This window comes from Impatiens glandulifera, chromosome 6 (genome assembly GCF_907164915.1).
Source record: "Impatiens glandulifera chromosome 6, dImpGla2.1, whole genome shotgun sequence".
NCBI lineage: Eukaryota > Viridiplantae > Streptophyta > Magnoliopsida > Ericales > Balsaminaceae > Impatiens > Impatiens glandulifera.
Window position 1 is genome coordinate 43109275 of NC_061867.1, and position 15598 is coordinate 43124872.

General features: G+C 28.4%; 2 protein-coding genes across 2 annotated transcripts; one reads left to right on the top strand and one right to left on the bottom strand.

The window, feature by feature from the left end:
* The first annotated feature begins 5585 nt into the window (after positions 1 to 5585).
* Positions 5586 to 6651, top strand: LOC124943649. Its single transcript, XM_047484126.1, has 2 exons — positions 5586 to 5781; positions 6413 to 6651. The coding sequence occupies exons 1-2, from the start codon at positions 5586 to 5588 to the stop codon at positions 6649 to 6651; spliced, it is 435 nt and encodes a 144-aa protein (XP_047340082.1).
* A 2881-nt stretch (positions 6652 to 9532) lies between these two features.
* Positions 9533 to 12713, bottom strand: LOC124943650 (PHD finger protein ALFIN-LIKE 6-like). The gene is made up of 4 exons (XM_047484127.1): positions 12613 to 12713; positions 12089 to 12182; positions 11093 to 11227; positions 9533 to 9676 (listed from the first exon to the last, which is right to left on the bottom strand). The coding sequence occupies exons 1-4, from the start codon at positions 12711 to 12713 to the stop codon at positions 9533 to 9535; spliced, it is 474 nt and encodes a 157-aa protein (XP_047340083.1).
* Between the last annotated feature and the right edge of the window lie 2885 nt (positions 12714 to 15598).

The following is a 15598-nucleotide window of genomic DNA, read 5'->3' on the forward strand; positions in this document are numbered from 1 at the left end:
CCATGATTTGACTTGATTTTTATGTGAATTGGACTCGATATGCTTAAATGGTGTGATTGAATGATATTTATAATAATAATAATTATCATTATTTTATTTTGAAATGGAATCAATAAGATCATGAAGATATTTATCCAAAATCGCTAGTTCGAAGTACAAAATTGAGCTTTGTTCTCGAGTATATGGTTCTTCCCCCACAGATAAACAAAAAACGATCACAAATCTTTGTTTACATAAGATCAATGCCTCCTATGGTGGTGACTCTAAATCAGTCAAGTCAAAGATGTCTCAAATTCTTTTCCTTCTTTTATTTATCTTATTTTCATTCTCAGGACCACAACCATCTTAAAACATGAAAAGTGGGAGTAAAAATAATTTACAAATCTGAACTTTTTTAAAGAAATAAGGATCTTCATTTAGAACCCAATTAGTTTCATTGAAATAAAGGACATCAAAATTCTTATGCATTTAAGCTATGGAGGTAAGGATGACAATGGGGCGGTTCGGGGCGGGGAATGCATTTACCATCCCCGCACCTTTTTAATTTCGGGAATTTTTTTAATACCATCTCCGCCCCATTCGGGTTTTTTCGATTTCGAGGAATCCCGCGGGGCACCGTTAATAATTATTTTTTTTTAAAATAAATAAAAATATACAATAAAATTATATAAACGGTTTTTTTAATATAATATATATGATAATATATTGAAATTTTATATTATTATAATGAAATAACCTTAGTACTCTTATAAAGTATAATGAATAAAAAAATATATTGGTGATTTAATATATTTAATTGTGTTTTTGGTGTTTGGGGCAGAATCGGGGTGAAATCGGGGCGGGTCAGGGCGGGGGACACAAATACCATCCCACCCCATCCCCGTTCGGTTTCGGGGGAAAACCGTCCCAAACGAAGCAATTTAGTTCGGTTTTTGAGGGGCGGTTTCAAATTGCCATCCCTATATGGAAGTGGTTCATTACATTTGAACCCCATTAATAACACAAGTTATCATTACATTTTAAGTAATAGTTTAAAGGAAAAAAGCCCACTTAGACGTATGTACTTGTACAACTAGCTCACTTAGACGTATGTACTAATAAAAGGTTATTTAAACATATGTATTATCAAAAATTGGCTCATTTAGCCTCTTTTAATAACCATGGTTAATTTTTATTTTTAAATTTATATATGTATTAATTAAATATGAATATATTTTCTCTCTCCTTCTTTCTCATTAATTAAACTATGTAATTTATTTTATTTTTAAATGTTTTATTATTTTAATATTAACTTCTCTTTTATATTTCATCTTTTTTTTATTAATTTTTATTTCTCATATTTCTTAAATTCTTAATTTTTTTTAAAAATTTAACAACTTATTTATGAATTTTATATTTTATGTAATATTTTTTGAAGAGTTTTTTCTTATTTAATTTAATATAATAAAAATAAAAAAAGGTTTTTTCTTATTTAGTTTAATATAAATAAAAATGAAATTAATAATTTTGTATTTAATTTTTATTCACGACTTATATTAGTAGTAAATGAATTTTTTTATCTAATATTTGATTATTACTCTTTTAGCGTTTGATGAATGAGTTTTTATTATTATTAAATTCTTAATTCTTAATTAATTTATTTTTGTGTTAAATGATTTTTATTGCTGAAAGAATTTTCATTGTTATATTCAATTATTGAGATTAAACAATTTTAAAATAATTAATAATTAATTTGAATATAAAAAAGAAAAAAATATATAGAGTTAAAATAATTAATGATGAATGCTCATGTATAAAAAAAATAAAAATAGAGAGTTCCTTTATTAGTAATAAATGAAATAATAAATGAGAAGTAAAGAGAGAGAAAATATATTAATATAAATATATAAATTTAAAAATAAAAGTTAACTATGGTTACTTAAAGAGGCTAAATGAGCCAATTTTTGATAGTACATACGTTTAAATGACTTTTTATTAGTACATACGTTTAAGTGAGCTAGTTGCACAAGTACATACGTCTAAGTGAGCTTTTTTCCTAGTTTAAATGGTAAGTAAATGCATTATTATTATTTAAATATTATATCTCAAATAGCATAAATATAATCAACATCACATAGACTAAACATCATTTTATTGGTAGCCTCAACACTAGATTGTTGGTTCACTAAACACCTCAAGAGGAAACATCTACATATGTTTTCATCAGCAATATAATATATTTTAGATATACATAAGATATATTTTATTTTGTCAAAAATCAAAACTAATAATGACAAAAACAAAATCTTGTAATTTGATCTAAAATTTACCAAAAAAATCACTTTTTCATTTACTTTTTACCTAAACTATTTCAGATAATTGAATCACATTTTTATATAAATCAAAGAAAAATCACTCACTTTTTACCGACAATTTTCAATATTGATGATGATTGTAACTAGAGGAGGATCTACTAAGAGGCTTAACAAAAAAAAATTACGATAAAAATGTGACAATAAATTTTAATTTTTAATTTTTTTTCAATTTAATTTAATTCACCATTTTCTCCTCTAATTAAAGAAAAAGTGCAAACCCCACATTCAACTATTCTTTTTATTCACAATTTTTCGTTTGTTTTTGTAAACCCACTCAAAATACTGAGTTTTCAAATAATCTAAAATTTACTTTGAACTTTCATGCTAAGATATAAGAGAGAGAGAGAGTTTGTTGCCGTCCCATGTGCATGTGTGGGGATATTTCCACCCATCAATATCAATTTAAGAGTACAGTACACAACCTTCTATTATCCACTTGGTGGGGGTTGTTTGTTTTTGGAGTTATTTAAGAATTTGGGTTTTTGTAATTATTGGAGTTATTAAATCTATCATGTAGTTTTTTAGATTTTAAATTGCTAAATTACGTAATAATTGATCAAGTTACTTTGATAAGTTTGAGAATTTAAAATCTTCTAAAATATAACAGATTGAAATTGAAGGGATACTAGGGGGGGCTCAGTACTTTCTCTTTCCCTTTCAATTGCCCTACCTGCTGCTTGCTTCCAATTTTGGGGACCAATTTCCATTTGTAGGTCACTATTTCATCATCACATGTGCCTCCTATTTATATATAGAATTAATCATTATTTATATATCTTTTTTTCAACTACATGTGTAAATAACTAAATGATTTTTAAGGCATGTTTACCAAATTAATAACTAATTAATTATCACTAATTAAGGGTTCATTAACAAAGACACTCAGAGCCTGTTCTTTTGCAGCTTATTTAAATAAATTTTGATTTATATAAAGAATATTAATTGGTCGTGATTTTGAGGGAATGATTTTTTTTTAGTAAAAAGACATATATACTGATAAAATAAATAAATAAAAAGTTAAATAAAGGGTTTTTTTAATATTTTAGTAATTATTGAGTAAAGTGATTAATAAGAAAATGGATAAAGTGAATTTTTGTTATGGTTGGATATAAAATAAAAAGAACAAGCTTGATTATTATTTGTTTCTTTCTCATTGTATAGTTATTTTATAATATTGAACATTTTGTGGCGTTTTATGCGTCACTAAATAAGCATCGGCATAAGACCCTTTATTGTCACTTTATAACGTCGTTAAAATCTTTGAGGACACTTCCTTCTCAAGTTTTTAGGTCATGAAATCTTATAGCGGCGCTTATGCGTCGGAAAATTTTTATTGCATCTACGTTTGGGTTGGGTCGCCGGATATGATGGCCATCAACTAATGATACTAGTTGTGAGTTCCATAATTCTACCATTGGTTTAAGTATTTTGTCTTTAACCGGCGAAAGCCTTAAGAAAATACTTTCCCGATGAAGATGACCGAATCTCGAATACGATTTTATCTAACCTGACTTATTTGATTATTATCAAATGGATTTCCAAATGTGATATGAAATTGTGATATATCCATATGATCTTTTATAAATTTGAAATTTGTAGAAACTATTGTTTGCATGTATTTGACATGGATATGAGTGTGGGAAAACGTTAGATTAACTTAGAGCAAAGAAAATGAAAAATTAAAAGTACACTAGAATAAATATAAGTCCATTTGGACTCGAATTCACTCATCTATTTGGATGATTCACAGCTTTGTTATGATAATATCTACCTAGGCCACATATACTATGGTGGTCACCATCCAAATCTATATGGAAATAGATTGTCCAATCTACTTAAAATAGCACACCAATTAGCCAATAATTCTTACACTAAGATTGAACAACTATATTTCCATAGAGATTTGGATAAATATTTCTTTTAACTTGTATGGCATCTCATGAGTTGTTTGGTTCGGTCCCAACTCCCAAATGACCCCAAATTGTCATTTTCTAAAATCTTTGTGATGAAATTTGATAAATATGTGTAGTACTTTAATTGGTTGGTTTTGATACATGTTAACATGGTCTTGAGTTCTCATTTTGAATATTTGATAAACTTTTTTATTATATTGTTCTTACAAATGATTGATTATATTTGATTATTTTTTTAATAGATGTTGTTGCTTTGAAACTCAAGATTTCAGCTAAAATGAAGTTGAAGATTGTTTGAAGGGTATGTTAATTTGTTTTAACCTAGGGTTGTTAAGAGACTCTTCAATATTTTTGTTGATGAATCCGTTTTGTAGAACTCTTGGAGAAGAAATAAAGTTGCAAAATTCACCATTGTAATGTCCAATGCTGTTGATATGATTGAAAATGATTACTTCATCAAATTTTTAGGATGAAGAATTACATAAGGAGTGGAAATGTAAAAAATTCCGTCCCGAAATTGGAGACAACATAGGTAACAAAATAGGATGAGTTTTCTTCTTGTGATGAATGTTATGTTGTTTTTCGCTAATCTCATATTTTATTTCAATTTTATTATTCAAATAGAATATGGCATTAGGTTCTTTTTCCTAGTGGCATGGCTAAGGGTGGTACCAATTTGTGGGAATATTTGCTCAATGTTGAAGCTAGATATGTTGTTGTTTTTCTTATGTAGTTGTTCAAAATAGATATTTTGTTTGTTTTCTTATGCAGCCCTAGGAAACATATGATTTTCAATTACAAAATCATGCTCATGAAATTACATGTTTTGTTGGTGACATGTTTAGTTGAGTCCTTCCACATCAGATAATGAAAGTAGAATTTGCTGTTAAAAATAATAAATAATTAATAATCTTGGAAAACATTAAATGTGACGATGAAGCTCAAGAGTTGAAAATGAAGCGTGAGAAAATATGAAGCTCAAGAGATGCATTATGTAATGTCAAGAATTGTATTAATTTTGAATTCTAGATCCTTCTAACTTATCCTTTAAATTGAGAATCACACATTAGTTTTTCAATATCAAAATGAAGTGAGTTGTAGCTACTTAAGATTTCTATCAATAAAATCCTATTTTCTTATTTCTAATATTTTTCGCACTAATAAATTTGGTATTAGAGCAAGGTTACGTTTCAATCTTGAAATGACATCCACTATATTCTCATACTCTCCAAGTCAATTTCTTATATTTGAAAGCGAATTCTATGAATTTTGGAGCAACCAAATGGAAACATTTTTCATATCCCTAGGTCTTTGGGATATGATAGATGAAGAAGAACTCGATGTGCCCGATGAAGACGACGAAGGATACGAGAAATTTGAAAAGAATCTCAAAAAACGAGATGCACTAGCTTTGCGCTATATTCAACAAGGAGTTGGGAAAACCATATTCCTCCGTATTTTTGGAGTAAAAAAGGCCCAAGATGCTTGGGTGATACTGAAACAAGAATTTCAAGGTACGAAGAAAACGATCGCATTAAAATTCCAAGCCTTATGGAAAATTTTTGACAATCTAAAGATGGAGGATCGAGAAAAGGTACAAGATTTTTCTTCTTGTGTTTCCACTATTGTCAATTAAATAAATAGCAGTGGAGATGAAATCAAAGATAAAAAGGTTGTTGAAAAAGTTCTTCGAAGTCTTCCTCAAAAGTTCGATAATGTTGTTGCTACGATTGAAGAATAAAAAGATTTATCCAAGATGACAATATATGAGTTGACTGGATCTCTTCTAGCACATGATCAAAGAATTAATCGCTATTGTACTCCATCAACTGATCAAGCCTTCAAATTCAAACAAGTACCAAAAACGTTTTCAAGAAGTCATCACAACAAATTTGGTATAAAAAATGAGAAGACATTCGGTTGGAAAGGCAAAGCACCACAACAATCTGGTGATTCTTTTCTTGTATCATTTGCAAGAAATCAAATCATGAGTCAAAATATTGTTATTTCAAATGCAAAAGATGCAAAATCCCTAATCATTCTCAAAGGGATTGTCGATTTCAAAATAAGGAGAAGAAAGAAGATGATGCAAAATTTGTGAAAAAGAAGATTATGATGTTAAGCTTTTTTCTCTAAATGGTGAAGATAAGTCAAAAAGGCAATGGTATCTTGATAGCGGTGCTAGCAACCATATGAGAAGCAATAAAGATATGTTTGTGGAGATCAACTCGGACATTACTTCAACCGTTGTTCTTGGAGATGGTTCTTATCAAGATGCGAAAGGAAAAAGAATCATTGCAGTTCCAACTTTGGGAGGTAACAAAAAGCTTATCACAAATGTTCTATATGTCCCTAATATCTCATATAATCTTCTTAGTATTTGACAACTTATTAAGAAGGACTTATCGGTATATTTTGATGATGGAAGATGCAAAATATTTGACAAAAAGAAGAATGTGGTTGTGGCAACTGTCGAAATAAAAGATAAGACTTTTTCTCTCACGTTTCCATTGAAAAGTGATTGTGCATTAAAAGTGGAAAATAAAGATGTGTCTAAACTTTGGCATCTTCGATATGGTCATCTAAATCAAGGGGACTTATGTTGCTAAAAGAGAAAAATATGGTGGTTGGACTTCCTTCTATTCAAGTGAGAATGATATATTTGAAAGTTGTATTTATGGAAAGATGCACAAGATCCCATTTCCTAAAATTACATGGCGAGCAAAAGCACCACTTGAACTTGTCCATTTTGATATATGTGGCCCGATGCAAACTCATACTCCTGGAGATAAGACGTATTTCATTCTCTTTGTTGATGACTATATAAGAATGATGTTGATTTATTTCCTTAATCAAAAGTTAGAAGAATTTTCTATTTTCTTGCGATTCAAGTCTCTAGTTGAAAAGGAAAGTGACCATATAATGAAGTGCTTGAGAACTGGTCATGGAGGAGAATATCTCTCAAATTCTTTTATGGAATATTGCAAAGATAATGGTATAAAAATAATTAATAATCTTGAAAAACATTAAATGTGATGATGAAGCTCAAGAGTTAAAGATGAAGAGTGAGAAAAGATAAAGCTCAAGAGATGCATTGTTTGATGTTAAGAATTGTATTTACTTTAAATCTAAATCCTTCTATCTTATCCTTTAAATTAAGAATCACTCATTAGTTTTTCAATATCAAAATTAAGTAAGTTTAGATACTTAAGATTTCTATCAATAAAACCTATATTCTTATTTATAATATTTTTCGCATTAACATGTGCTTGTTGTCGGGTTTTTTCTTTATATAAGTATTTTTTTATTTAGGAAGCTAGTACGATCTCTCACGTGACTCTCAACTTTAACTTAGAACGCAACTTTAACTTAAAACGTTATAAGTAAAAATTGAACTCGTGATTTTTTATCTATTAATTCTTGTCACTTGAACTATTATAGTGGATTCGGACATTCAATAGATTTGTGTGCACTAATAGATTTTTTGTTGGTGGGTATGAATTGTTTATTTGATGTTGAAAATAGATTTGTTGTTGGTGTTCTTACTCAGCTATATTTGAAAATATATCCATAGTAAAAATGTGTGTCTTAGTTTAAAAGTTCATGTTCTTAGCATACATGTGTTGTTGGTGGCATGTGTGGTTGATGTCATGCAAACAAGCAAATAAAAGTAAATAGGTGTTTGATGTTTGTTTATGTTTCTTAGACTTGGGATTGTTCGCCTTAATTACATTAAAGTCTAGAATGTCTTAGAATTTTGAAATATGATTTGGATGTTACACATCTCATAAAGAAATCAACTTTAAATGTTACAAATGCTCAAAATACTAATGTTCTCTTGACAATCTTAGAATTTCTTGCCTCTTGCAAATCATTCACACCTTATTGATTCTAGAACAAAATATTATGGAGAGTGTAACTATATTTATTATTTCATTCCATGTTTCAGCATATTCCCTTTAAAACTGATTTTATTTTTGAATATTGTCATTTATATGGTCAATCATGATGAATTCTTATGATGAATCTATGGGGTGTAGATTTTCATCAAATAAGAAAAATAATAATCAAGATTTGGCTTAGTAAAATAAGATGACAAAGTACTAGTACACTTAATGGACTTCAAACGATAAAGCTATTAATAAAATAAATTTATAAGATTATCATTTGATCGATCATCCCTTATTCGTCTTCATCAATCATTTAAGATTGTTGGAGCTTCTCCAAAAAATGCAAAAACATAGTTTTTGCGTCCATTTTGATTCCTACCTTCTCTAATTTCGGTTCCAAAACTAATTTAATTTTCTACCAAAATGAGTTTAAATTTCAAATTCAAAAATGATTTTCAAAATATTATATTCGAAATTGTTTTGGTATGTTTGACTCAATTGCACTCGATTCTTTGGAAAGCTTTATGGTACCAAAGTTCTAGCCCTATCATTCAATAATCAATCAAATCTTTTGATTTTTTAGTATATTCTAGTCCTCCATATACAAAACTATCTCCTCATCTTAATACAAAGTTGAATCGAATTCTTTAAACTCTTCCAATATTTAAACTCTTCCAATCGATTTATGAAACTCCTCGTTGAAATTCTTATTTCAATAATATGTAAAAAAAATGATTTTCTACCTAGTGAGCTGTTTTTTTTGATACGTTACTCTCTTCTTGATTGTGATATTCTCTCTAGTGAATCATGAATCGATTCAAAGCCTATAAGGTCTTTCAATTCTCAATCAAAGTTCACGACCGAAGACAAGAAACGTTTTACCACAACAACAAAAAGGACTTCCGGCGACGCTTAAAAAGACTTCTGTCAACCCTTAAAAGTGTCGCCAAAAAGATCACCGACCCTTATTCTTATGTCGCCAAAAGCAGGGTGGACGTAAGTTTTAGCAACGCTTATTTAAGCGTCGGTAACATTCATTTAAGAGTTGCCAAAAGTTTATTTTATTTTTAAATTTATTTTTAGTTTTTTTTTTGACAATTTTATCTGAATTTTTATTTTTATTTATTTATTTTCAAATTAAATAATCTTTAAAAAGAACATTTAAAAAATCATTACCTACCAATTATTAACCTTTTAAATAATAATAAAAAAATATAAATCTTTTAAACAATATTATCATATAAAATCATATATATATTACAAGTTTTTAATGATGTTTTAATGGTTTAAGAAAACAATTAGACTAAAAGACAATTTTGTATATACTTAAAGACAAAACAATTAAGTAATATATACGTCGATCCAATAGAACTAGCTAGTAGACGAGATTACACTGGATCTTCTTCACTTCCATCACTTTCATCATTGTTGTCTTTATCATCTTTGTTGTCTTCTGAACCGACAACAGAGGCAGATCTTTTCCATTTTCAAGTGTCTCATTGTTTTCTCTACCTGCAAACTAGAGAATAAATCAATAATAGAACATAGAGCTTGTATCTGAATTTTGTTATAATAAGTCTAATTTTGTTGTAATGAATTAGGTATGTAGATTGAAATGGTCATATGATGATAGCGAGCTTGATAATCAGGTATGGATGGTTTATTATCTTTAAGAAGAAGATGAATGAAACAACTTCTGGTTTGAAACCTACTATCACAACAACCAGTTCTAAAATTAACAAAGCATACAATTGTAGTTTAGGCCATAACTTGGTCTCCCCATCAGGCTAGTCTTCTAGCTTCAGGTGGTGGAATGGTGGAATAGCTGATCTATCAATTCGGTTTTTAAATACTTAAAATGGAAATCAAGTCAACAGTATTAACACAGGAAGTCATGTAAAATACCTATCTTATTATGATTAAACATTCAAATCCAATTTCAATTCAATCAGGAGTGAATGATTGATAATAGGTATGCAATTTGGCATGGAGAAAGAATGTAATTGAGTTTGTAAGTACACAGGTATTCATAGAATCAAATCATTGTATGGAAATATCCATCATTAACTAATATATATATATATATATTATAATCAATTATCATCATTATTTGGTTTATTCTCATCATCATCTCATGATCATTGATTCAACAATAGGATCTCGTAGATGACCACTAGTGTTAGTAAATAATCAGCAAATCTAGGGTAGTGTAAAGACTATAAAACTTAAAACTAGAGAATCAAAATGGAAATGACAAGTACAAGGATCTGAAACGTAGATAGTTTTCGAATTAAGTTATTTTTAAACTTAAAATAAATAAATAAACCTGAAATGGTAGGGAAGACGGGTCATAAATTGACAAGTAGCTTCCTTGATGATCCCGATGCGGGATATGGCGCCAACAACAATCCAAAGCCCCTCTAAATATCAAGGTTATACGTGATTGTGTTTAGCCAGTAGTACATATTTGTAATATAGTCATGCTAAATGTTGTTAGGTAAACTCAGAAATAGAGATTGTAGTGAGATGTTTAAAATATACATGTTATCTCCAAGAAAGGCAAAGGGGATAACAATCCATAGGAGGAATAATTAAAGACAGTTCTCAGGTAATGAACATATTACCACATGCTTAAACACTTGTTGCATCTGGGAATAAGAAAGATTGGCGCGAATTTTGACATAGCCACCATGTTGTTTAAACATTAAAATGCTTCATACGAATGCTTTCGTAATAATTAATTTTATAAATCAAGAGAATTACAGTTATTCATTATATAGGCTTTTATCCAATGTCGATGAGTGGAACACCATGACACGATATGATGTAATGCTTCATAAAAAGATTAATTATTGTCGCCTAAATAAAGAAACAAATTAAGGTAAGAATAACTTATCAATAAAGTGGGGGAAATTTTCAATAGAACAAAAGTTACCTTTCCTTTAACTGCTTCTTCCTGAATATGACGCCATAATCGATAACCAATAGGAGCTTGTATCAAAGAGGGTGATATGTGAAGAAGTTGTGATGAATATCCTATAGAAGAATGAGGATTAAAGGTTCGACTCGCCTGTTATTACCCTGATCTGGTTTTAAAGTTTTAGAGCATCTAGCTACAAGTTGTGTACACTCTAGCAAATCATTACACTAAGAGTATTATAGAAGATACGGTTGTACAAAAGGTGGCCCTCAATGACCATTTCTATATGGCTTCATGGATGAGTTGTTGTTACCAATTTTATATGGATTCATGGATGAGTTGTTTAATGAACAACATTCAAGTCATGTGTTCAAAACACTTGGTATACACACCATTAGTATTGTTAGAGGTTGTTTTTACGACAACTCTGTTTTGTACAAACATTAACATTTAGAAGAAAAAAAGGACTCTCAATGCCGATTTCTGTCCATGATACTCAGTTACTATTCCCTGCACTACCAAAAATTACAGAAAATGAGTTCATCAAGAGAAAAAACATGTTTAAGGCATGTTTGATGCGGGGTTATTTGAGAATAATATTGTTTAATGACATAGTTAATTATTTAGGTCAAATGATCAAAAATACCTTTAATGAGTTGTTTGGGCATGCATTTTGTTTCATCTTAATTATGATTCGATTAATAAAACCTACATTTATTATGTATGAAAAATATCATAATGATACAGAAAATATAACTATACCTAATGAAGTAAAAAATAATAAAATAATTCTGAAAATTAATCATTATACCAAATGAAGCCTTAAATCATTGAGATAAATAAAAATCTAGATAGTGCACATAACACAAGCACTTTGACATTTACAGTAGAGGACAAGGCTAATAAGACATTGCAGAAGTGTAAAAGAATCCATGAGGAAAAATTAAATGATATTAAAAAAAATGAACTTACCATTTTGGGGTTTGACTTATTGTTGTTTCAGTTAGTGACCAAAGATTTCTCAGTTTGTTGCCGCTTCTTAGCAGAACCAGTTACAACTTCAAACACAGTAGGGAGATCATTCATCATATTGAAAAGTCGCATCCTGGAACAATAAATTCGAAACTTTCATAAAATGTGTAAGAACATAGAATTTTGATCGAATTCAATCTTACAAAAATCACAAAACAAACATTTTAAGCTCATATATCTATGAAACTTCTATTTCTTTTCTTTTAATATTAAATTTTGTGTGTATATAGATTTAACACAAATTCGACTTCTAATAATACAACTTAAGTTATGTTTTCAAAAGTGATTTCATGTAGATCGGCATACACATGAAATATATTTTATAGAAAAAAGGGTTTACAAATTAGGCCATCTTGAACACGTGTCACTTGATTTTTTTTTAAAATAAAGGGTAAACTTTTCATTAATGAGAAAACTGTTGTGAATGTAGGAATCGTTGAAAAGAACGTGTCACTTGATATGAAATATTATATTAATCAATACAATCAGGAAGAAATATTTACCTGTCAAATATTTTAAAAGCATGTCTGGCATTTAAAGATACAGAAATCAACCAAGCATCACTGTGAGCAGCAACGAGATCTAACCAATGCTTCTTCAACATACCGTCCCTAGAAAAGTAGATACCAATTGAAGGCTCTAGATACTCTGGAGGCACTTCTTGAAAATGTATAGCAGCCTCCCACTGCTCATTCGGATATCCATATATATATATATATATATATATATTTGGTTGTTGACAGAGAAGGAGAATCTGTGTTTAGGGTCAGCTTAATAGACCAAAAAGGTCACGGGTTCAATTTTATCTGAAAACGATTTGAGTTTAAGCGGGGAGCAATGGTTGTGCCGACACATATTTTCTCGTCACCTTTGCATTTATATATCTAAATAAGCTTATTAGGGTTAAAAAATAGTATGCATACATAGGTGTATTTAATTATTGGGCTAAATTATTATTTGAATATTGAACTTGAATCATTTTCACTTAATGAGGATCAAATTTTGAATTATGTCATATAAACCTCGAACTATCAAAATCTTAGTTATTTGAGGCATTTTCCAAATAGAAAAAACGTTCGCCATCTTATTTTAACGTATCATTTTTGTTTTTCTAATTAATTTATCACATTTTTAAATGAAATGATATTTAAGAATATTTGGTAAGTATTTGTTTTTTAATTTGAGTGTTATTTTCGATATTTATGCATTTTAATTTGTCGATTTTATTTTTGGGACTAAAAAATGTGTAGTGTGAAGAAAGATTTGAGAAAATTTGAAGAGATAGGTTTTTTAGTTATTTTTCAAAAAGTTTAATAATGACATAACTTTATGTATGATTTACTAATTTGGACGTATTTGTATTTTCAAGTGAGTATTTAGTCTAATTTGTTAAAAGACGAACCAAATTTAAGCCCAGTAGTAATTATGTCTTTAATTATTTACATTCATTCTGAGTGAAATTGTAAAAACATGTTTTGTCATAATTATGATTTTATTGTAGATTGAGAAGGTATTCATGAGATGGTTTGTTGAATTTGCTTAAATAAAAATTGCCTTATAAAACTGAAGTAAGATATTTTATTAAAAAAAAAATGGAATTAAAAATGGGAGCAATGGGTTAAACATATATCTTACAAACATATTTAACCATTTAATCAGGCGTAGAACTTGTCACATGACGGACTCGAACCTCCTCTTGAAATAAAACAAACTTATGACTATCCTATGACTGATTCTCAAAAAAAATTGAAAAATATTCTTAATTCTCAAAAAAAAAAAATTGAAAAATGTTCTTACTTTAAGTTAATCCCCTAAATTTTTCTTTACATTATATTCAAACCCCTTACACTAATTTCTTATGAAAGTAATCTCATAAGGTGTCTTATTTGTACTCATTTTATCAAATAATTTGGCATTGGTATGTTATATATATATAAAATAATTTGACATTGGTATGTTATATATATATGGCATGAATCCTTGAGTATCAAATGACTAGAGTAAGAAATGGTTATTATCTAGCTAGGTAAACTAGGGCCTACCAAAATTGGATGGTTACCTTGATTTTTGGAACAATTTTATTTCTTTGGATACATTCTCTTTATATCTTTATGAATGTGACTGAAAAATAATGTTTTATGATTTCTCTTCTCATAAACTTTTATATTTTACAATTTTTTATTTAAATTAATTTTGATGTCAAATTCTTAAAATCCCAAAGAGGTTGATAAGAAATTTTCAAAATTATTTGGCCAAGATTTGCATTTAAAGTGTTTTGATAGATTTGTTCAACTTCAAATGCATTGTCTCTTCTTAGAGAAAAACATTTGGGATTCATGTTTTGTTCTTGAAAAATGTTCATACTTGAGTTAGATTGTGTTATCTAAAATTGTGAAAGTCATTTGCACAATATTAGACCGTTTTAAGTTTAATTATTGAAAACAAAATATGACAAATTGTGAACTATGAAAGAAAAATGAGTTAAGAATTTTGATATGAAACAAATATTTAGGAAAATCCTTTAATTTGAGAAACATTTGAGCTTAACATATTTTTATTTGAATTGATCTAAAACCTCATATCCTTCCAAATTTTAGCTAGTGGAGATCTGAATTTTATGAAATTATTCATACTCAGATTTTTATTTAATATATTTTGATTGACTTTTTCAACTTCAAAATTCAAATGGTTTAAAACCTTCACTACTATGGTTACCATAGGGATAATGTCAAATATGAAAATTTTGTGAATAAAGTGCTAAAAATAAAATAAAAAGTAACACTTTTATGTTTGTTAGTCCATGTGAATGATCAAAGGAAGAGCACAATCATACTTTTGATAAATCTCTCAATATAAGAAACCTTTTGAGAGTAAAAATTCCACATACTATAAACTTAAACCTAAGGCTACCTTTGGTATTTCACCATCAATGGTTAATTTGTCATGCAACCAACTAAAATAAATAAGAGATGCAAAAATGTGACCATTAATTATTTTTCAAATAAATTAACTCAATAAAATAGTTGAGATGTCAAAAATGCTTTATAAGAGACCAAATGTGGTTTGCTAGCTTCTTATATTAAATAAATAAATAAATAAAATGTTATTAGTTTTTTAAGGTTAATTTGTTTGGAAGATATTTTAAAGTAAAAATATTAAATTTGAATTAAGTTTAAAAGATCACCATTTTTATGTGAAAGTAATCTCAAGGTATGTTAGATCCAATCCCTCAATCAATAAATAATGATTGTTAATTTAATCAACATTCAAGAAAAAATTGAATTTGATTCCTTTTAATTTATTTTCTTCTTTGTGTTGGTAAATATGTAAAGAGAAAAATAACATATTTAATGATCATGTATTCAATTCAAATTTGTTACAAAAATATTATCCAATTTTTGTTAAAAAAATATATTTCATCTAACTTATGTCTTAATTTGTTTATCTAGTTTTTCTTATTGTGAACTTTAATACCAATTTTCATCATTG